Raw genomic sequence first — 23814 nt, forward strand, 5'->3', positions numbered from 1 at the left:
ACCTGTCCTTCTCAAACTCCCTTACTCTCCCTTCCCCCCGGCAACCATAACTCCATTCTCCGACTCCAGTTTTCTTAGTGATCTCTTGATTCTCAGAAAATCTGAGGAGGCGGGAGTCCTCCTTCTCCTTAGAGGAAGCTAAGGAACTGTCAGCCCCCTTTTCCGCAGGAGAGGAAAGGAAGGAGTGACCCGATTTTCTCAGTGTGAAAAATTTAGACAAAACTAGAACTCACGTCTCTGTGTTCTTTCCCCTGTAACCCCTCAGGCGTGGCCCCCCAGTGGCCTCCGCTCCCCCTGCCGGCCCGGCCACGAGCCTGCCTGAGGCGGAATGCCACCTCTACCCAAGTCCCTCTGGAGGGTGTCTGACCCGGACTCCGGTTCAGAGGGGAGCTGGGGCTGACTGGTTCTCCCAGGGAGATGGAGGTGACAGATGGTGGGGGGAGGCCGGGCAGGGGTGCGAGCCCAAGCCCGAGGGAGCATCCACACAGCAGCACGGTCCCACATCCGCACAGCAGCGCGGTCAGACGGCTGACTGGGCAGGACCCAGGACCTGGCCAGGGCTCTGCGGCTGCAGCCTGAGCTGGTCCAGGAAGGTGCATCCTGGCAGAGTTGGCGCCCATGCCCTCAGACTCTGATCAGCAACCTCAGGCCTGCTCCCAGATACCCACCACCCTCCTGCCCTCCTGATGCTCTCTAGGAAGGAGGTCATCTTTGTGGGATGCAGACCAGAGGCAGGGTGCTGACCCACACCTCTGCTGGGGCTGCTCCTCTAGCTGCCCTGCCCTCCCCCATCTGTCACCCCACACCGCAGGCCCTGAAGCCCCCTCCGAGATGTTTAGAGATGCTTCTGGGCCATAGGCTCTCTGCCCTTGTACTGACCTGGATTTTCAAATATATTCTTTAAAAAAAGAGGGCTCTGCTGGGGGCCACCCAGAAGCCACGCCCGCATTGCATGTGCCTTCCGTGTTGTCCATAAGCCATCCCCCGCCCCGCCCCAGAGACGGGCAGACCAGTGAGACAGGCTGCAAATCTCCAATACACAGGCTTCTGAAAGAAAAGAGTGCAAAATAGCTCAATAGTTTTTCATATTGGCTATCTGTTGAAATGACAATATTTTGAATGTATTGACCAAATGAAGTATACTATTAAAACTAATTGTACTGTTGACTTTTTAAAATGCGGCCGCTGAAATGTGCTAACGGAACAGCTGATGTGGCTGGAATTATTACATTTTATTGAACAGCCCCAGTCTAGACACCAAGTGTCCTCTTCATCAGCTTGTAGCTGCCGCAGACCCTGCTTGGAAGGAGGTGGTGTGTGAGGGAAGGAAGGAGGAAATGAAGTGAGGCAGGAAGGGAGGATAAGAGGGGGTATGGAGAGCTATGTTCATCTAGGGAGGCCCCTGAAAGGAACAGGTAACAGTGACAGATCTCAGTACTGACATATGGTTGGACCATCTTGGGTAAGGGACTCAAACGTCTCTGAGCTCTAATTTGCTCATCAGTAAAATTGACATCATAGTTACTGGACAGGTTTAGAAAGTTCTAGCAGAGTGGCTTACACATAGGACTTACTCCATGAAGAACAGTATTTTTGCATCAGTAGCTCCTAGGCCGCTTTGAACCCACGAATGAATGGAAGGTTTGAGGGGTGAGTGAGGACGTGGTCCCTCCCCCAGGACAGTCTATTTTTGAGCATCTTATCCACCATCACTATGTGACCCCCACCCCAGGGGACCGAATGGAACCCCCATGGAGAATCATTCGCTCCGGGCTCTCTCCCGCTAGGTTGCAGCCTCTTCACCTGTACTCCGTGTGCTTGCTGGTTGGATTGTTCTCACTTGCGCCCTGGGGGCCCGTCTGGGAGGTGTCCAAGCTTCACCTGGAGAACTGCCGGCGTGCCTGGTGGACGAACTTGCTGTTGCTAAATAACTTCCTGTCGGTCCAGGATGCGGTGCGTTCAAGTCTTCCGCGAAGGGGCGGAGGGGCGCGATTCGGCGCGCGTTCCCGGGCCAGCCCGAGTCTGATCCCGTTTCTTCTGGCGATGCTGTAGGAAGGTGGGCTGTGGGAGGGAGGCTCGCCTCGGGTGTGAGGCGGGGGTTGCTGCACCAGCTCTGGCGGGGTGGGCGCTGGGAAAGCAGAGACGGAACGGGGTGGGGGCCCGGGGCCGGGCCAGCGCGCTGCCTGTCCTGGACGCAGCTGCCCCCGCCCCATCACTGTGCAGTCTGGGGCCACGCCACCCCAGCAGGAAGGACGCCTTCTTCACCTCCACCCAGAGAACCGGGATTGGGACGGAAGGAGTCACCACACCCTCCCCGTAATGAATTCTACCCCATGTCCAGCCAGATCTCACAACGTCTGTGTATATGGGTCATGCTTCCTTTCCGAAGCCCTAGCTTCCTCCTGATAAGCTTGGAGCAAATGGAAGTGAACTAGTTGTAATTAAACCGCGTCAATGATTTTGCACCTGCCTCGAAAGCACTGCGGAGAAGGAAATGGCAACCCACTCCAGCATTCTTGCCTAGAGAATCCCGTGGACAGAGGAGCCTGGTGGGCTGCTGTCCATAGCGTCACACAGAGTCGGAGACAACTGAAGCGGCTTAGCATGCATGCATCCGTTGGAGAAGGAAATGACAACCGACTCCAGTATTCTTGCCTGGAGAATCCCAGGGACGGCAGAGCCTGGTGGGCTGCCGTCTATGGGTTCGCACAGAGTCAGACACGACTGAAGCAACTTAGCAGCAGCAGCAGAAAGCACTGCTGAAAGGAGAATCACGAAACTGTGACTGCAGGACCGCTGACCAACCAGATGGCTGCCTTTGGTTCACAAGGGCCCGGCAGCTTCGACAGGGCTTCCGTCACTGTCTTAACTGTCTTCAGACGGACCCCTCCATCACCCTCCGTGACAGGGGGCCCTGGAGCAGAGGCCCGGCCACCTTCCTGGGGGCAGACTGGCTGGGGTCACAGGTGGGATGAGCGAAGCTGTCACTTCTGATTAGCCTGGTCCCCTCAGGAGTGACGGGGTGGGAGGGGAGACCGAGGCACCTCTCATCTCTGAAGCCCTTGGGAGACTTGCCCCCAGAAGTCGTCTCACCCTTAATTAGAGACACAGGGGCCACCTCGTGCCCCACAGGCACAGACAGCCCGGGATGAGGTCGCTCTGGCCAGCTGCTCTCACTTCAGTCACGCGTGGGAACTCCGGGGTTTCCCGCTAATGCTCGTCTGCAGCCAGACCTCCGTTCTCAATGAGCACGGTCTATCAAATCAAAAACAGAATAAAATAAATGAACACATTCTCTCCACCTGGAGTTGGGGGGAGGGCAAGGAAGAGACAACAGGGGCCCTCCGACCCCAACCCGCTGTGAGGGTGATTACTCCTCACACCCGTGACACGGTGGTGGAATTCAGTCCCCACCGCTGCCCTGGAGATTAGCTGTGATTGTTGTCTTAAACAAGAGAGAAAGCGTGTCTGAATTTCCAGGGTGTAAAATGGCAATAAGAATACCTACTCCCCTGGGATTGTTAGGGGGGTGAGTTGAGACGCTGCTGCGGCTGCTAAGTCGCTTCAGTCGTGTCCAACTCTGTGCGACCCCATAGACGGCAGCCCAGTGGACTCCTCTGTCCCTGGGATTCTCCAGGCAAGAATACTGGAGTGGGTTGCCATTTCCTTCTCCAATGCATGCATGCATGCTAAGTCGCTTCAGTCGTGTCTGGCTCTGTGCGACCCTACGGACAGCAGCCCACCAGGCTCCTCTGTCCACAGGATTCTCTAGGCAAGAATACTGGAGTGGGTTGCCATTTCCTTCTCCAGAGCTGAGATGAGGTTTGTGAAATATCTTTAACTCAAGTCCTTTCTCTTCCTGTGGAAATCGCCTTACCCGCCCCGAGTTCCTCCTCTTGGTCCGGGGAGGCGAGCCGCTGGCCACATGGAGGAGGGGAGTGACCTTTGCCGTCTCTTTCCAGTGCAACGGCTGGACGTGGTATCTTGCCAATGACTTTCAATTCCATCTCACCACCCCGGTGATCGTCTTCATCCACGGAAAGTGAGTCTAACTGAAACAAGTGTTTCTCCTCACCTTTCTTAAAACTCTTAGGGAGCCCCCAGTTCTGGTCAAAGCAGCTCTTACAATTTAGGACTGAGATACTCACTTTTCAGAATCGTGTGGACCCTGACTCCACCGCTGTTTACTTCTTCCACGTTCTTCTCCAGTCTTTGTTTTTTTTCACTTCACTGTTCTCATACACATTTCCTCCTGAGGGTGTGGCCTGCTGCTTGTCAGGTTTAGGATCTATATGCCGTCTTCTGTGGTGGGCGCTTAGATTGCTTCCAGTGTTTCATGATTATAAATGGCTCCTCAGCACATGTCTTGGAACACGCCCCTTTTTCCTCTTCTGTATTTATTTCCTTGGGGACCTGTTTCCTGGTGGAATTATTATGTCAAAGGCTACGAACAATTTTGCAGTGCTTGTTACATATCGTGAAATGACTCTTCAGAAAGAGTGAGATAGTTTACAGCGTCCCAAGTAAGACATCAGTGTGCCTGCTTCTCCACCTTGGGTGCTTATCACCTTAGTTTTGTTAGTTTTGGAAAAGCTCTAAGGCCTCAATAATTCGCAGGAAACCTTAAAAGTTGTGGATTATCCACGCCTATTTTAAAAGATTTTTTATTCTTTTTTGCTCAAATACATGTTCTATTTAAGAAACACTGAAAAACATTATGCTAAAGAAAGGGGAAAAAAAAACAATCACCTTAGGCCTGTTTCCTCACTTAAGGAGAGTGATTTCACTGTCCGTATTTTGATGTTTATTCTTCGCTTCTTTTATTGTGCACAGTGTTTTTATACATGAAAGAATTCTGCATATATACTTTAGACATTTGTTCTAATAGTTTAATGACATAATCATTTTCCTATATTATTTTATTTTTCAAGTGAATATACTTTAAAAAAATTATTTTTGTTTATTTTTGGCTGTTCTGGGTATTTGTTGCTTCCTGCGCTTTCTCTAGTTGCAGAGCTCAGGCTTCTCATTTTGGTGACTTCTCTTGTCTCAGAGCAAGGGCTCTAGGCACAAACGTCAGTAGTTGCCCACACAGGCCAAGCAGCTGTGGCTGGCAGACTTAGCTGTCCCGAGGCATGTGGGATCTTCTTGGACCAAGGATCGAATCCATGCCCCTGCATTGGCAGGCGGATTCTTAACCCCTGGATCACCAGGGAAGTCCCTTAAGTAAACAGACTTTCAATGTCTGTATAATATTTCATATTTGTGAATGAACTGTAGTTTACCTATACCTTCCTCTAGTGTTAAATAGATTATTTCCAATTTTGTGCTTTTATCAATAACAGTCTCAGGAACATCTTTGTAGTTACCATTTGTCTCCAACTCTGATATTTCTAGAATGCAGGTTCTTAAGAAGAGTTTCAGAGTCAAAGGGCATGAGTGTCTTTGGAGATCTTGAAGTATAATGACAGAAGGCTTGCCTTAAAGGTTGTAGCAGTATTCAGTCCTCTAGTCATCTAATTATACTATTGCCAATATGGACTGTTAACGAGATCTATATCTTGCTTTTTAAAAATTATTATTTTAAGATATATAAGAAAACATTGATTTTTCACATCTAATTTGTAAGTCTTTGATTACTGGGCATGGAGCTGAACTCCAAATATGTGTTGACTAGCTCTGCTAAGAGTCAGACATGACTGAGCGACTTCACTTTCACTTTTCACTTTCATGCATTGGAGGAGGAAATGGCAATCCACTCCAGTGTTCTTGCCTGGAGAATCCCAGGGGCGGCCTGGTGGGCTGCTATCTATGGGACAGCACAGAGTTGGACACGACTGAAGCGACTTAGCAGCAGCAGCAGCAGCAGCTCTGTTTTGTGGTTACCTGTTAATGCTCTTTGCAAGGGGACATGTAAATCACAGGCTGACCTGTGGTGTTGCCTACTCCAGTGCTATGCAAACAGTCAAGCATCTTAGGCAAGGAAAATGCATCCTAATTTTAATTTAATCTAAGAATGGAAAAATTTTTTTAAAGGCAGATCTATTTTTTTACATGCATATCTGAAGCACATTAAGTTTTCTAACTGCAAATGTAAGAGATTTTGGCTGACTACTTTTAAAAATATGTCCCACCCTTCCGCTAGGCACAGAGGTGGATTGCTGGTATAGAGTTTGAGTCAGAAGATGTGGGTTCAAAGCTGGGGGACTCAGCGTAAGTCGCTGGACTCTCGTCATTTTTCACATCTGTGAGATGGAGATGACACACTTCACCTCAGGGTTGGAAGAGACAGCGAGATCGTACCCATGGGAACCAGCACCTGCCCTCCTTGAAGGGCTGCTGCAGGCACCTGGAGGGCAGGTGGGCAGCTCGCCAGCCCTGGAGCCTTGGCCAAGGAGGACCGGCAAGCCTCTACCGGCTCCCTCGGAGGCGCCCTGGCAGTAGGATGCCCTGACTGCTGGCATTTAGGGTGTTTAGTGAAGGAAGCGCTGGTTTCTTCCAAGGCCTCTCTCCTTGGCTTATAGACGGCCGTGCCTCCTCACGTGGTCTTCCCTCTGGGCTCTCTGTGTCCTAATCTCTTCTTCTTATAAAGACACGAGTCCCACTGGATTAAGATGCACCCCAATGACTGACCTCATTTCACCTTAATTATCTCTCTAATGACTCCATCTCCAAACGGAGCCACACTCTGAGGTCGTGGAGGTTAGAATTGGCAGGGCTGGGGGACACGATCCAGCCCACAGCAGTCTGTCCTAGGAAGCTTTTAGTAGTCTTTGCAGCTGTGATGGCCAGCGGGGATGTGTCTGACTCCTGAGTAGAGGCGGCACGGCTTGGGCTCCAGTTCCCCAGGGAGTGAGACAATATTTACTCGAGTGCATGTGGGTTTTTATTGGATGGCCTGACCGGATGGTTTGCCAGCCGCCCACCCACCGAAGACGATGAGTTCTCAGCACCTCTGCCCTCTAGGCCTGCTGGGAACCTGCTTGAGTGTCCCTGTGACCGAGACAGCCTTGCCCCAGGGTCAGCATCTTTCTGAGGGGCCGTCACGGGAGGAGGGTCTCAGTTCCTCACCTGGAAACCGGCGGCGCCCAAGCCTGTGACTGTGCTACTTCGTTTAGCCTCTAAATGGAAGGAGGTATAAAAGGTAGGGCTTTTTCCCCTTGGGGAACACACTCGTGTAGAATTCTAGTAATTCAAGGAGGATGGAACTGGAGGGTCTGCAAAAGGCACAATGAATTGGGACTTCCTGGTGGCCAGTGGTTAAGAACCTGCCCGTTCACTGCAGGTAGTGTGGGTTCGATCCCCAGTCAGGGAACTGAGATCCCGCATGCTTCCTGGGGGTGGTGGTGGTTGTTTAGTCGCAAAGTCGTGTCCTTTGGTGACCCCATAGACTGTAGCCCCACCAGGCTCCTCTGTCCATGGGATTTCCCAGGCAAGAGTACTGGTGTGGGTTGCCATTTCCTTCTCCAGGGGATCTTCCCTCTCAGAGATCAAACTCACATCTCCTGCATTGGCAGACGGGTTCTTTACCACCGAGCCATGGTTCAGCAAAAAAGATAAGACGTGGTAAATATATAGCCTGGTTACCATACCTGCACTGCCCTGACCCATGCATGGCAGGCATTACTAGTCAATTACTGCACCACTGAGCTAAGATGCCTCTTCTACTCCTGAGCACAAACTGAACTAGAACTGGCACTCTAAACGATGATTTACTCCCTAAATCACTATGGTGTGAAGCCAGTGGCATCTCCTCTCTTCCTCATGAAGAACCATGGCAACTTCAGCACTGGACTAGGACTGCAAAGGCAGGGTTGTGCCCGGGTGGTCTGGCATCCGTGTTGAGCATTTCTTCCACTGCAGACCCTCCTGGTCCTAACCCTCCTGATTCCCAGTAGATGAAACCAGATACTGTCTCACTCTGAGCCTCTGTCCCTACACCTCATTTCCTGCCTCAGAACCGAACCCTCTCGGCCTACATACAGACTCCCAAATTTTGGAGGAATTAATTTTTGTGGGGCCACCTTTGACCCAAGGGGGCTAGAAGACGGTAGGAAAATGCTTCTTTCTTTCACCCCTTAGGACAGTTTTGAGGTGCATTTCAGAAGGCTCCACAGAATGTTCTGGAAGAACTGAGCATTGACCACCGTGATAGTGCCTTGCATTGGCCTTCCTTGTTCCCCTGTTCCACCCCTGCCCTCATTCTTGCCTCCGCATGAACCACCTGAACCCTGACACTGGTCAGATTTGCATTTGGGTTGGGGGGAGGATCCCCGGGTCCCCCTGTTACTCTGTCCCCCTCTGCTGTGTCTCACCTGTGCATGCCAATCATCTCGCTCCTGAATCAATCACCACTTCTTAATTTTTATTATTATTATTATTTTTTAGTTTTCTTTTTGTCGCACCTAGCGGCATGTGGGATCTTACTTCCCCGACCAGGGATGGAACCTGTGCCCGCTGCAGTGGAAGCATGGAGTCTTAACCAGTGGACCCCCAGGGAAGTCCCTCCTCTTCAGTCCCTTTAGTGCTTCATGGGTGGCAAGGGACTTTCCCAAGCACGGTCTCGTCACAGTAAATTTCAGCAGGAAGATGAAGCTATTCTAAGGCAAGGATTTCACTGCCCAGTATTGGGCTGCTAATAAGTGCTCAAGACTGAAGTCTAACTCATGTTTTTTAACTCCAGCCCAGCTCTGGACACACTTGGCCCCAAGCCAGCCTCTCTCAAAGGCAGGCTGGCAGGAAGCACCTCTGGTTGCCAAGTCTGCCAGCCCTCAGTAGCCCCAGAGTGAGAAGGAACATGAACGTGCTCTCTTCTTTGCAGAAGTCAGCGTGCCCTTGTCCTGCTCGGGGCCATGCTGCTCCTGGCATCTTGCACCGCCTCTGCTCTGCTCACACTGGCTTACAACCTTCCCGTGGTAGCTCCGTCAGAAGCCAGGTAACCGCCGCACTTCCCAGCCCGCTGGCTCTGTCCCTCGCCTCCCCTCAGGATGGCCAGGACCTCCCAGGCAGGGCTGCTGAACAGATGCCAGGCTCTTAGCCCTGTGCACGTTGGCTCCTGCGGAAATGTGGGCGGGAACTGTTCGGCCTGGATAGGAAAGTTCATTGCGTGTTTGTTTCCAAACCTCTGACTCTTTGAGCTGGCACTGGGGATCTGCTCTGAACACAGGGAGCTCTCTCTCGCCCACTGAAACGCTTCTGGGAGGAAAGGGGTGCCCCCACGTGGCTGTATGGCGTTTCTCCTCCAGTGGCGAACTGCTGCTTGGAAGCTCTATTGTGGGATGGAGAGACAGAATTTTAACGAAGTTGGGGTTGCCCCTTCAAGGTCACACGCCTAGTGAGTGGCACAGGTGTGAGCTGAACCTAGGACCTTACCCACTGCGCGAGTTTGCCTTTCCAATGGAGTATGTGTAGCAGTTCTTTCTCGGTACCAGTTGAGTGTTCTGCAGGAAAAACCAGTGAGATTTCCTGCTCATTTGTTCTCCGTGCAGCAGTCAGGCGGATGCAGATGGAAACCGGATGCTGGCAGTCATCCACTCAACCCTTCCATTGTTCTCAGGGCAGAATCCCTGCCTGGCGTCATCTGTCTCTCCCCCACCCGCTGACTCTGGACAGGTCTCAGCAGCCTCCTTCCCTCCACACACCCAACAGGCTCCCTCCTCAGGACCCGAGCCCTTACTGTTCCCTCACACGAAAACGCTGTTCCTCTAGAATCCAGATCTGGGCAAGGCGAGCTCCTTCACTCCCTACAGGTGTCAGTACATATGTCACCTTCTCAGAGCAGCCTTCACTGACCTCCCAGGGTGAACTAGCCCAGAACTGTGCATGGCACAGAAGTGCTCAAGGGACTGACTTCCCTGGCAGTCCAGTGGTTGGGACTCCATGCTTCCATTGCAGGGGACAAGGGTTCGATCCCTGGTCGGGGAACTCAGAGCCCACGTGCCACACAGCATGGCCAAAAAGAAAAAAAAAAAAGTGCCCAAAATACATTGTTAGTGGAACAGATGAGTGGATGAGTGACTGAGCACACCCCAGGCATTTAGACCAGAGAGGCGCCACGCCCTTCCGATCAGCTTCTGTGCGCACAGCCGGGTGGCCGAGAAGGAGGCTGGCTCCTGCTTTGCCTGTGGTTCTCAACCCCAGACACAAATGAGAGTCACCTGTGGGTTGGGGGCGGTGGGGTGGGGGTGGGCATTGACATCTCACCAATGCTTCCAGCAAGCACCGCCCTGGGCCAACTGAATGCGAATCTCCAGGGCTGGGGCCCAAGCCACCCAATTTTGTGAGAGCTTCTGTGAAGAGGTTCACGTCTTTCAGAAGAGGTTCACTTCTGGGAACCACGTTTTTAGAGCTATCCTGACATGCCAGCCACTGGAAACAGCTATTTTAAAAGAACGCTGTCATCACATTTCCTTGGGTCCCAGGTTGGAGGGGCCCAAGGGAGTTTGGAATTTCAGAAACCAGCCGTGGCCCAAGGCAGGATCGTGAGGGTACTCTCTGCGGACCATCACCGAAGAAGTGAACTCCTGTACTCCCGGTGTTTTTGGCTTTGCTGATTGCCCCAGTGAACGTCTGAGAGATTCCTTTATCCATGTCCAGATCAAATGTAACCTTTGGCCTCATGTCCTTGTGTTTTTCAGTGAAGAGGCAGCCGGACTGTATTTCCTGGAGTACTACACGAAGCCCTACTGCCGATATGGGCCGTTCCTCGTGGGCCTCTTATTGAGCGTTTTCCTGCACCCAAACCACCAGGCAAACGTTCTCAGAACCAAGGTACGTGGCTTCCCCGCGCTGCGCTGCAGGAACGGCTCTTGATGCCAGAGAATAGGAAGAGCCTTGTCTTCTTCCCTGATTCTCCGCTTTCCTCACTGAGCTCCCCTCAGAAAGCTCCGACCCAGCACTCAGCCGGGTGCCACCCCTTGGAGCCTTGGTACAGGCCCAGAGAAGCCTCTGACGTGGGAAAACACACCCGGTGACGTGGCAATGGCAAGCCCCTCTTCTGGAAGGTCATGGTGACGTAGGCTGGATTTTCTTTAATAGCAAAAGCTCTTTGGCTTCTAGAAATAAGATTCTTGGTCAGATTTGATGGTTCCGTCTGCAAATCAGGTTGTGCGGTACTTAGAAAGCTGTTGCTTTACCTTCCAGATGGGGTTACTTCCCTGTGGGTAATCATTCTGGTTCACCATCAAAGGTCAGAGGTCAAGCCAGAAACCTGGTTCCTCTTGGATGCCTCCTGCCTGCCACCTGCCCTCCCCGGCCGATCACCCACCCCGGGGCTGTTTCTCCTACTGTCCTCTCGTGGCCTTTGCCCCTCACCTTGTTCAAGCCCGTCTCATCTCTTAGCTGGACTTCTTCACTAGTTTTCTTGCCTCAGTCTGATCTCAAATCCACCCTCAGGGCAATCTATCTAAAGTACTACCTTAGCCTCAGTTCAGTTCAGCCACTCAGTCGTGTCTGACTCTTTATGACCCCATATACCGCAGAACGCCAGGCCTCCCTGTCCATCACCAACTCTCAGAGTTTACCTAAACTCATGTCCATCGAGTCAGTGATGCCATCCAACCATCTCATCCTCTGTCGTCCCCTTCTCCTCCTGCCTTCAACCTTTCCCAGCATCAGGGTCTTTTCACATGAGTCAGTTCTTCACATCAGGTGGCCAAAGTATTGGAGTTTCAGCTTCAACATCAGTCCTTCCAATGAATATTCAGGACTGATTTCCTTTAGGATGAACTGGTTGTATTTCCTTACAGTCCAAGGGACTCTCAAGAATCTTCTCCAACACCACAGTTCAAAAGCATCAATTCTTCGGCACTCAGCTTTCTTTATAATCCAGCTCTCACATCCGTACATGACTACTGGAAAAACCATAGCTTTGACTAGATGGACCTTTGTTGGCAAAGTGATGTCTCTGCTTTTTAATATGCTATCTAGGTTGGTCATAACTTTTCTTCCAAGGAGTAAGTAAGTAATTTCATGGCTGCAGTCACCATCTGCAGTGATTTTGGAGCCCCCCAAAATAAAGTCTGACACTGTTTCCACTGTTTCCCTATCTATTTGCCATAAAGTGATGGGGCTGGATGCCATGATCTTAGTTTTCTGAATGTTGAGCTTTAAGCCAACTTTTTCACTCTCCTCTTTCACTTTCATCAAGAGGCTCTTTAGTTCTTCTTCACTTTCTGCATAAGGGTGGTGTCATCTGCATATCTGAAGTTCTTCATATTTCTCCCAGCAATCTTGATTCCAGCTTGTGCTTCATCCAGCTCAGCATTTCTCATGATGTACTCTGCATAGAAGTTAAATAAGCAGGGTGACAATATACAGCCTTGGTGTAGTCCTTTTCCTATTTGGAACCAGTCTGTTGTTCCATGTCCAGTTCTAACTGTTGCTTCCTGACCTGCATACATGTTTCTCAAGAGGCAGGTCAGGTAGTCTGGTATTCCCGTCTCTTTCAGAATTTTCCACAGTTTGTGGTGATCCACACAGTCAAAGGCTTTGGCATAGTCAATAAAGCAGAAGTAGATGTTTTTCTAGAACTCTATTGCTTTTTCGATGATCCAACGGATGTTTGCAATTTGATCTCTGGTTCCTCTGCCTTTTCTAAACCCAGCTTGAACATCTGGAAGTTCATGGTTCATGTATTTCTGAAGCCTAGCTTGGAGAATTTTGAGCATTACTTTACTAGTGTGTGAGATGAGTGCAATTGTGCAGTAGTTTGAGCATTCTTTGGCATTGCCTCGTGAAAAACCTATTGGTATGATTTTTGTTGATCCACAAGACCTTGAGGGCAGAACATGTTCCTATGCACCTCTGAATTTCTAGCATCTGGTTCTGCAGTCACTCAATAAATGAATGGAGGATTATTTGCTTCTCAGTGAAAGAAGGGTCAAGAATTCCCTTGCACTATTTGGGGGCCGTGCTGACCCCAGATCCCCTCTGCTAGGCCCTCCTTTGGTTTGTGGAGGTCTTGTGGATGCCTCATCTAAATGTTCTAGAGATGAGGCCCTGGGCCTTGGAACGCCGTGTGTTACTCATAGCAGTAACAGGAGCTAGGGCATCATGGGAAGCAATGGATCCACAGGGGCTACGTGACTTTTCCTATAGGCTGGAGTTACGACGCTCCCTTGAAAATGCACGATCAGGTTGTACATTCTAAGAGAAGGCCATCAGGGGTGCTTTGGGACTTCTCTGTGGTCCGGTGGTCCAGCATCCACCTTGTGATGCAGGGGACATGGGTTCGATCCCTTGCGGGAAGATTCCACGTGTCTCAGAGCAACTAAGCCCAGGCACCAAGACTACCGAAGCCGCTGTGCCTTGAGCATGGGCTCCACAGGAGAAGTCCCCGCAAGGAGAAGCCCACACACAGGAGCAGCTCCTGCTCAACGCAACCAGAGAAAGCCCTCGTGCAAGAATGAAGATCCAACACACGTGCGTGTGCGTGCACACACACAGACACACACCCACAAGGTGCCTTAGTGTAGTCCAGGTTCATACGCCCAAGGAGGAAATGGGTGTGGACAGAAGGGAAACCCTACGATGAGACGGGCATTTGGGAGCCGCTGCAAGGACCAGGTCAGGACCAGGGAGTATAGCATTGGAGCACAAGTCAGGCTCAGCTGGAGGAGTGGCTTAGAAGAATGAGTAGGTCAAGGGCAAACTGTCAGCCAGAAAAGAACACAGAGTCCCCGCCCGAGGCTGCTGAGGCGTGTTCCATGTAGTAGGGGTGAGGTAAGGCAGTGTGCATTCCAAGAGTGAAAGGGACCCTAGGCTCAAAGAAGAGGCTCGAGGAGAGCTCTCGAGGAAGTTACTTCGTTTCCTGTCGCCAGAACCTAGGGCAGGAGCCTGAGACCCGAGGGAGAGCTTCTCTTTAGAGACAAAACAGTAAAGTAATAAGAAGCTGGCTCAGGTCGATGTAGATGTCACCATAGCACCTAGAGAACGGGAACAGAGAAGCAAGAGAGACCCTTGGAAGACAGGTCTGAGTCTAAAAAGATCAGTTCAGTTCAGTCTCTCAGTCGTGTCCAACTCTCTGCGACCCCGTGGACGGCAGCACACGAGGCCTCCCTGTCCATCACCAACTCCCACAGCTCACTCAAACTCATATCCATCCACTCGGTGATGCCATCCAACCATCTCATCCTCTGACGTCTCCTTCTCCTCCTGCCTTCAACCTTTCCCAGCATCAGGGTCTTTTCCAATGAGTCAGTTCTTCACATCAGGTGGCCAAAGTATTGGAGTTTCAGCTTCAGCATCAGTCCTTCCAATGAATATTCAGGACTGATTTCCTTTAGGATGGACTGGTTGGATCTCCTTTCTGTCCAAGGGACTATCAAGAGTCTTAAACCCCTGAAAAGGTCAGGTAAGGTGAAATCAAAGGTCTTGAACTGAGCCCAGTAATACTGATAGAATTTAACTCACAGGGCTGTTCTGTGAGCTGGAATTCTCCCATTCCTTCCGCCATGCTGTGTCCCCAGGGATGGGCGTGGCCCAGGGATGGGCTGTGTGTGGGGGGCTCTCACATTTATGGGGGCAGAACCAATCGAGGAGCCCTATTTGGTTGAGGAACAGAGTGGGAAGTTCGGAGTGGTGGGGGGCGCAACTAGAACATTACCTTTTCTTTTTAACTGTAAAAATGATTCAAAATTCACTATAAGTTGCAAAAGTAGTAGAGACCTTGTGAATCCTCAACCCTTGTTTCTCTGTCAGTATGATCCCAACTAAGACACTGATGCTGATACAATCCATCAGCTGCAGACCCACCAGTTATCATGTCTGTAGGTTTGTGTAACCACCACCACCACCATCAAGGCGCAGAGCTCCCTGCCACCACAAAGGTCACCCTCGTGTACGTGGTCACGCACCCCACTGGCCCCCACCCTGTCCCCACCCTAACCCTTCGTAGCCACTGAGCTGAACTTTCTGTTCAGGCCAGTCTGGGCCCTGATGGAGGTTTACCAATAGAGCCTGGAAGTGACTGATGACACAGAATGTCAGGGTAGCAGGGACGACACGCAGCGGGGCCAGGGTGGGCTGTGAGCCGTGCCTCTCCTCTCCCCCAGGGGCAGGCTCTGCTGGGCTGGGGGTGCGCCCTGTTGACCCTCCTGCTAGTGGTCGCCCTGGCCTACATGGTGGATGACGTCTCCCCGACTTCATCCGGCGCCGCGGCCGTCTACCAAGGCCTCCACCGGACCCTGTGGGCGGCGGCCGTGGGCTGGGTCCTGTTCGCGTGCCATGAAGGCTACGGAGGTAGGATGTGGCGTGGTGCTTGCACGGGGCTCGCACGCTGGTCTGTTAAGGGCGACGGTGTGAGAACATGTGTACACGGACGAGTGCTGACCGATGAGTGACTGACAGGGACTCAGAAACGCCATTTGTCTACATATCTGGGGAAACCCACCTGTATATTCTGGAGAGGGAGGTGGCAACCCGTTCCAGTATTCTTGCCTAGAAAACCCCATGGACGATTTTCCATCCTCAAATCCCAGGAGGAGCCTGGTGGGCTGTAGTCCGTGGGGTTGCAAAGAGTCGGACACGACTGAGCGACTAACACTTACTTACTTACCCGTATTTTCTGTTTAAGATGTTTATACCGGTTTGTACATTACATGCAGGTTCTAGAAGAAAAATCGGCAGCCTCTCCCATGAAGCTAGTTTAGAAATTAAAACAGGGACTTCCCGGTGGTCCTGTGGATAAGACTCCACACTCACAGTTCGGGGATTCGACCCCTGGTTGGGGAACTAGATCCCACGTGCTGAAACTGTGAGCTCATATGCCACAACTGAAAGATCCTGAGTGCTGCAAGTAAGACTTAGTGCAGAAAATTAAATAAATACATTTTTTTTAAAAAAGAAAATGCTTTGTTTAAAAAAAAAAAAAAGAAGAAGAAAGAAATTGAAAGTGAGCAGGTAAGGTAATGTCATGAGGAAGAAAATCCCAGTGCTGGGACGAGAGTACTGGCTACCCCAACCCTCGTCTCTTTTCTGATCATGTGAACTAAAGAGTTACCAACACCCCCTCAGCCCTTTGATAACGGGGACACTCTTTCTGTTGAGCCAGCCTTTCAGCGTAGAACAGAAAGAGAGCTTAAATGGAAAGAAAGGATCTTCTCTAGATTAGAAATGTCTGTTCAGGTCACCTGACTTTTTCCTCCTTTCCTTTCTGTTGGGCACAAGGTACTTGCTAGTGAGCTACTGTTAGTCGCTCAGCCGTGTCCGACTCTGCGACCCCATGGACTGTGGCCCGCTAGGCTCCTCTGTCCCTGGAATTCTCTAGGCCAGAAGACTGGAGTGGGTTTCTGTTCCCCTCTCCGGGGGATCTTCCCGACCCTGGGATCAAACCCGGATCTCTGGCATTGCAGGCAGATTCTTTACTGTGAGCCTCCAGGGAAGCCCACAAGGTGCTTGAGGTGTCAGCAAATGACCAAGAAAGGCTGGCAGGGATCCCCCAGCCGAGGCTCTGAGCTCCCCAGCTGCCTGGACACCCTGAGATGATGGAATTAGAGCCACGTGGAGACACCACACATCTGGGCCCCCTGGGAAATATCAGGATGAGTTTAAAATTTGGCCCGTGAACCCAAACCCGTTAGCCTCCAATGTGGTTGGAACAACCTGATGAAGTGAACATGAGTCCTGCTTACTGAAGGCAAGCTTGTGTCAGGCTTTGCGGAGAAGTTCACCCGTGGCCCCGGGCGGCACTGGCCACACGGCTACAGGTAGGGCTATAAACAGCCCTGTCTCAGTGAGGAAAATGGAACCTGGAGATGAAGCCGGCTGTGGAGGTCACACAGCTGGAAAGCGAGTCTGGGCCCAGCACGCAGCCAGAAGCCCCCTCTTCATTTCTGCATGCCAGCCCCTCTCCCCACCCAAGGTGTTTGTTCAAATTGTTCCTGCACTTTCATGCATGCAGAATGCCGAGACATCTGTCCTTTAATATTTCAGTGTTAAAAGCTTTCCCTTCTATGGAGAACGATGTTACAGGGGAATCAGGCTGTGTTCTGACTGATGTATTTGCATTTACGGGTTTGGATCGCATGACCTCTATTGATGACAATGACCTGTCGACAATGAACTGTTGGCAGAGTTTCAGAAGATAAACAGCTACTCCCCTTGGCCTGGCCCAGGCCAGCTCTGATGTGCTGGAAAACATCCAGGATTCCTGTCTAATGTGACAGCCCTGTGGGTCAAGAATAATTGGCTAGATTTCTCAGGTGGCTTGCTGGTAAAGAAGAATCCACCTGCCAATGCAGAGGATGTAAGAGACGCAGGTTCAGTGCCTGGGTCAGGAAAATCCCTGGGAGAAGGAAATTCACTCCAGTGTTCTTGCCCGGGTCACCCCATGGACGGAGGAGCCTGGCGGGCTACAGTGCAAGGGGTCGCTAAGAGTTGGGAACTACTTAGCGACTAAATAACAAGTGTTTTGTTGTATATATATGTGTGTGTGTGTGTGTGTGTGTGTGTGTATATAGAAGCTACATCTTCTTATCCATTCATCTATTTTTGTTTGTTTGCTTGTGAGATCTTAGTTCCCTGCCCAGGAATCAAACCTACACCTTTGGCACAGAGTCCTAACCACTGGGACCGCCAGGGAATTCCCTCCATTTATCTGTTGATAGGCACTGACATTACTTTCATATCTTGGCATGGATTTTTTTTTTTTTACTGACTTAATTCTATAACTATTTTGTTTGTTCACAGGAATAGCTTGGTTCATCATTTGGGACTCACGTGGGGGCAAATGCCCCTTTTGACTATGGTTTCTACTTATTCACTTGATTGCATAAAATACTTAATTGAAAGCTCACTTTATGCCAACCACTGCTCTAGACGCTGAGGATATCACAATAAATAAGAAAACCCCCTCTCTGTAGGAGATTGCTATGGGGTAGGGGAAGCGAGAGACCAGGAGACTCTAGCAGCCTGAATAATGGTCTCCATCATTAGGTCCGAATTCCTTGGCAACTTGCAGCTGTGGTCAAGGATCTTGAGAAGGGGAGATTATTTTGGATTATTTGGGTGGGTCCTGAAAGCAATCACACGTTTCCCTATAGAGGGAGCAGAGGGAGGTTTCACGCACACACAGAGGAGCTGGTGACATGAAGATCTGGCAGAGAGAGACTTGAAAACGCTGGTGTTGATCGGAGTGCTGTGACCGGAAGCCACGGAATGTCCAGGCACCAGAGCTGGAAGAGACAAGGCATGGATTCTCCTGCAGAGCCTCCAAGGGAATGTGATCCTATCAACACCCTGATCTTGGCCGGTGATGTTGATTTTGGGCCTCTGGTCCCCAGAATGATGGGAGAACAAACTTCTGTTGTTTTAAGCCACCATGTTGGTGTAGGGTGTTACAGCAGCCATAGGAAATGAGCCCAGAGCCACATGAAGCAAATATACTCGTAGTTTATTTCAGATGCAGATAAATATGGTGAGTAAACACAAGCCAGGGGAGTTCCCTGGCCGCCCAGTTAGGACTCCATGCTTTCACTGCCAAGGATACGGGTTTAATCCCTGCTCAGGGAACTAAGATCCTGCAAGCCTTGCATCAAGACCAAAAATTAAAAAAACAAAACCAGGGGCGGGAGGGTAACTGGATTAGGGGTGCGTTTGCAAATACGTGGAACCAAAGCACTCCAGGCAGATGGAACCCTAAGGCAGAGTTCTCCAGTCTGGAACATGCTGAGTGGGTGAGGAGAACAGCAAGAAGACCAGTGAGTCAGGGGTCAAGGATCCAGGCAGGAGAGAGACAGGAGTGAGGACAGAGAAGCAGGCAGGGCTCGGGTCATGCCGGACCATCAGGGCCTCGGGAAGAACTTGGATTTTATTCTAAATGCCACGTGACATGATCTGGTTTGTGATTTTAACAGATTAGTCTAGATGTTTTCTTTTCTGTGTGTGTGTGTGTGTGTGGCTTGAAACAACAGAAATTGATTTTCTGGTTTTGGAGATGGCTCAGTAAGTGAAAAATCTGCCTGCGATACATGAGACACAGGAGACTCGGGTTCTATCCTGGGTTGGGAAGATCCCCTGGAGGAGGGCAGGGCAATCCACTTCAGTATTCTTGTCTGGAGAATCCCATGGACATAGGAGCCTTGCGGGCTGCAGGTCATGGGGTCACAAAGTCGGACTCGACGAGCGGCTGAGCTTGAGCACTCAGTTCTGGAGGCTAGAAATTCAAGAGCAAGGCGTGGGCAAGGTCCTTCCGGGAGCTCTGAGGGGAACCCGTCCCATCCTCTCCTGGGTCCTCGACAGCCTCGGCGCATCGCTGTCCCATCTTCACGTGGTCGTCTCCCCGCGTCTCCTCTGTATCTGTGCCTCCTTTTCTGTTTCAAGGACAGTCTGGATGCAGGGCCCACCCTGATCTAAGATGACCTCGCCTCTCATTCCTTACCTTAATTACATCATTTCCTTCTCCAGGGCATCTTCCCAACCCAGGGATCAAACCCAGGTCTCCTGCATTGCAGGCAGATTCTTTACCGTTTGAGCCACCAAGGAAGCCCAATTCCCAATTCTGAGGTTCCAGGTGGACACAGCTTTGGGGGGAACATCACCATTTACCCCACTGCAGAGAGCCATTGGTCTTATTCAGCGAGGGAATTTCTCTTTGTTTCTATTTTAATTCCTTTAAATTCAGTAGCCACAAGGGGTCATAACTATCATATGGGACGGTCCAGTTGTAGAGGATACACCAGGTTGCAGAAGGTGAAGGCTCTGGGCCACACGGTGTTACCGCCCTTGTCCTACAGTCCAGCAGCGTGTGCGCGCCTTGAATCAGAACCCAGGCCAGCCAAGGGACTCTGCACCTTGCTCTATACGTGGAAGGTTTCGTGCTCAGAGGTTGAAACCACACTAAGGAAATGAGCTGGCTGTGCACTCAATATTGAGCGTCTCTTATTATATGTCTACAATGGGGAGTTGAAGTTCGTTTTGTTTTTGGCTTTGGTTTATCTGTTTTAGTACATTCTCCAGGTGGCCATAGTGGTAAAGAAACTCCCTGCCCATGCAGGAGATGCAAGAGTTCAATCCCTGGGTCGGGAAGATCCCCTGGAGAAGGAAATGGCAACCCACTCCAGTGTTCTTGCCTGGAGAATTCCATGGACAGAGGAGCCTGGTGGGCTACAGCCCATGGGGTCTCAAAGAGTCAGACATGAATGAGGCAAATTATTGTTACTGCTAAGTCACTTCAGTCGTGTCCGACTCTGTGTGACCCCATAGACGGCAGCCCACTAGGCTCCTCTGTCCCTGGGATTCTCCAGGCAAGAACACTGGAGTGGGTTGCCATTTCCTTCTCCAATGCATGAAAGTGAAAAGTGAAAGTGAAGTCGCTCAGTCGTGCCCAACTCTTAGCGACCCCATGGACTGTAGCCTACCAGGCTCCTGCATCCATGGGATTTTCCAGGCAAGAGTACTGGAGCGGGGTGCCATTAGCACACACTTAAAAAGAATATGAAAAAAAAAAAAAAAGAATATGGACTTCCTTGGTGGTCTGAGGGTTAAGACTCAGCCCTTCCAATGCAGGTGGTGAGAGTCTGATACATCGTCAAGGAACTAAGATCCTATAGGCTGCATGGCACAGCCAAAAAAAAAAAAAAACCCAGAAAATATATAATGAATAAAGACCTTCTTAGAAGAAGGTTCACAGACTCAGGGGCGGGACCCAGAGGGAGTTGCAGTGACCCCCCGCATTCCCAGGCGCAGGAGGGGCTCACCGCTCCAGGATTGGTGTCTGTCCCCCCCCAGGTCTGGTGAACCGGCTGCTCTCCTGCGGCGTCTGGACTCGCCTGGCCAGCATCAGCTACGCTTGCTACCTGGTACATCCCACCCTCATCATCCTCTACAACGGGCTTCAGGAGACGCTGATTCACTACACGGACGTCAACATGGTGAGGCTGCCCCGCCCCCAGCTGGACGCCGCGTCACCCTCTGTTCTCTCCTGGAACAGTGCAGACTATTGGCTTCACTAGAAGCTTCTGCTCTGTTTATTTCTCAAAAGCCTATTGTCCTCTGTTTTATTGGAGGGGGGACTTCAGTACAGGGTAGTATCGTTCTTTCCTTCTCTTTATTTTTAATGTTTGCGGCTGTTTGTCTTACAGATCTATTTCATACAGCCAGGATGGGGCCCTTTAGGGTCCAAACACAACCGGAATCTCGTAGTAAGACTGTGTCCACCCCGTCCCTCTCTCTCTCTAGTTCTATCTCTTCTCGGGACACTGCTTGCTGACCTTCATCGCCGGGCTGGTCCTGACGCTGTGCGTTGAGAAGCCGTGTCAGAACCTGAAGTGGTGCCTGCTGAGAGCAGTGCCCGCAGGGCCAAGAGCTTCCGGAGCAACCCTGGAGACTGGATGACCCTTTGTGGGAGGCAACGAGCAAAGCCAAGGGTGACTCCGTTTACGTCACAAACGCTTGTGTTTCTTAAACAGGATGTGAATCAGATTTTGTGAATATCTATGGTAGACAAGTTCTCTGTATTTATTATATAAAAGTGTTCTGTGATAATCTGTTTAGTATTTATAGCATGATAACTGGCCCCAATGCAACTTTTTAGCAAAAAAAAAAAAAAAAAAATCTAGATTTTTTTTTTGTTTTTTTTGGGTCTACATGTATTTTCTTTATCACTGATCATTAAAAAGCATCAAATGTAGTGAATTGAATATACCTTTAGGTTAAAATGCTTGCTTTTCTTGGTAAAATCACAGTTCGTCCTCTGCACATCATAATTGTTTTTGTGTTACTATGATGCCTTCATAGACTCGTAAGTTTATTCTGGATGCTATGATCCACTGTGTACACAATTCATGGGTTTGTCATTATAGGCGTTTGAAGCCTGATTCATTTTATAAGAGGGCATATGCTATGAGTTGAATTGTGGCCCCTGGAAAAGATAAAGGAAGTCCCAATACCCCCGTGCCTTAGCAAGTGACCTTATTTGCGGATCCGGTAATCGAGTTAAAGTGAGATCATGAGAGGGACTTCCCCGGTGGTCCAGTGGGTAAGACCCCACCTTCCAATGCAGGGGGTGCAGGTTCCAGCCCTGCTTGGGAACAACGGTCCCACATGCTGCAGGGTATGGCCAAAATTTTAAAAATAATAATAATAAAATAAAATTAACTACCTTAAGTATGAGACTTCCCAGGTGACACTTCCCAGGTGGCTCCAGTGTTAATCCACCTGCCAATGCAGGAGACACGGGTTTGATCCCTAGGTCGGGAAGATCCCCTGGAGGAGGGCATGGCAACCCATCCTAGTATTCATGCCTGGAGAATCCCCTTTACAGTGGAGCCTGGCGGGCTACAGTCCATAGGTTTGCAAAGAACTGGACACGACTGAAGCGACTTAGCAGGCACACAGGCACCTTAAATACATCATTGTAAAAACTGAGATCACGGGGGTCGGGGAGTGGCTGGCCTTCACCCAGTGTGACTGGAGTCCTTATGCAAAGGGGAAGTCTGGTCACAGAGACAGACGATGTGAAGACACAAGGGGGCGATGGCCGACGGCAAGCCCAGGAACACCAGGGGCTGCCGGCAACGCAGAGACTGGGCGAGGCAGGAAGGCCTCTCCCTGGCGCCTCAGAGGGAGCAGGGCCCTGCCCACACCTTGACTCCGGACGTCCCGCCTCCAGGACAATGGGATGATGCCTGTCGTTCTGAACCGAGGGGGTGGGGATAGAAGCCACATGCGGGGTCTCCTCCTTCTATGTTAGACGTTGTGTTGGGGGACGGTGTCTGTTGGCTAGGGCTCCTGTAACTGAGAGTCACGAGCTGCCACAAAGCCCGTGGACAGAGGAGCCTAGCGGGCTGCAGTCCACAGGGCGGCACAGAGTCGGACAGACCGAGGGTGGCACAGAGTCGGACAGACCGAGGGACTGACGCTTTTTTCACTTTCATCCCTACTTACATGTGTCTAACATTACTTGTAACAGCGCCTTCTGTGTACTTAACAATTGAAGGATTCATTAACACCCACGGGGTGACCAGGAGCTTCTTGGCACAGCATGCCCTTACCTGTCCTTCAAGCAGGTCTGCAAGGAAGAGCACCGCGGCGTGGGGCGGGCTGCAAACCCGGCGTCCTGTGACAACCGACGGCTGGCCTTGTTCGTCCCCAGGAGGCCCTCCCAGCCCCGGCTCCGGAGGTCTGCTCTGCTGGCAGGGTCTGACCCGAGAGAGGAGCCTGACCCACCCGGGTCTGTTCGGTCTGGCCTGAAACAGGCCCCCAGGTGGCTTCCTGGCTGTCTGCAAAGTTCATCGGGTTCCTCGGGTGCCCCCTGGTGGCCGGCTCGGCACCTGCGCCCTGACTTAATTGGGCCTCGCGGGAGATCCTGCGAGGGGCGGCCGTAAAGACGGAAGGAACACGGCCGTCCCCCCGCGGACCCCAGTGGGGACGACTGTTTGGCAGTCTGATCGCCAAGTGCTTCTTTATGAGGCCGAAAACCAGAGGCCCTTGGAAACAGCTTTTCAATTACCAACAGAGACTTCGAATTTTTTTTTTTAAATAAGAAAAAATTACTCTCCCTACAATCGCAATTTCACGCAACATAAAGTAGGGATAAAGAAGTCCAATTCTGTTCTGGCTATTGTTCCAACCCACAATTCCCTAGAATTTTACGATTTATGGAATGCGTGGACATTATTTGGATTCTGTCCTTTATGTCCTTGGGAGGGCGACTGAACAACAACAACAAAATAAATTGTAGAAAAGCATATAACGTTTATGAGACCATCGGAAACTCGAGCCCTGTCTGGGTATTTGACGATAACAAGGACTTATTAATATTTTAATCTGATAATGGTATAGTGGTTATGCATTTTTAGAGTTCTTATCTGTTGG

The 23814-nt window shown here is 50.8% G+C and overlaps 1 protein-coding gene across 1 annotated transcript in view; it reads left to right on the forward strand.

Annotated features, from left to right (window-relative positions):
• OACYL (O-acyltransferase like) overlaps positions 1–21888 on the forward strand; it is a 68111-nt gene extending 46223 nt beyond the window's left edge. Inside the window, exons 9-15 of the mRNA XM_010819015.4 lie at positions 1788–1953; positions 3963–4042; positions 8822–8935; positions 10638–10770; positions 15054–15240; positions 20728–20870; positions 21178–21888. Of these exons, the coding sequence (XP_010817317.3) occupies positions 1788–1953; positions 3963–4042; positions 8822–8935; positions 10638–10770; positions 15054–15240; positions 20728–20870; positions 21178–21333 (979 nt within the window). The 3' untranslated portion in view covers positions 21334–21888. The remainder of the gene's footprint in view (positions 1–1787; positions 1954–3962; positions 4043–8821; positions 8936–10637; positions 10771–15053; positions 15241–20727; positions 20871–21177) is intronic.
• The last annotated feature ends 1926 nt before the right edge of the window (positions 21889–23814 follow it).

The sequence above is a fragment of the Bos taurus genome, chromosome 24 (genome assembly GCF_002263795.3).
Source record: "Bos taurus isolate L1 Dominette 01449 registration number 42190680 breed Hereford chromosome 24, ARS-UCD2.0, whole genome shotgun sequence".
NCBI lineage: Eukaryota > Metazoa > Chordata > Mammalia > Artiodactyla > Bovidae > Bos > Bos taurus.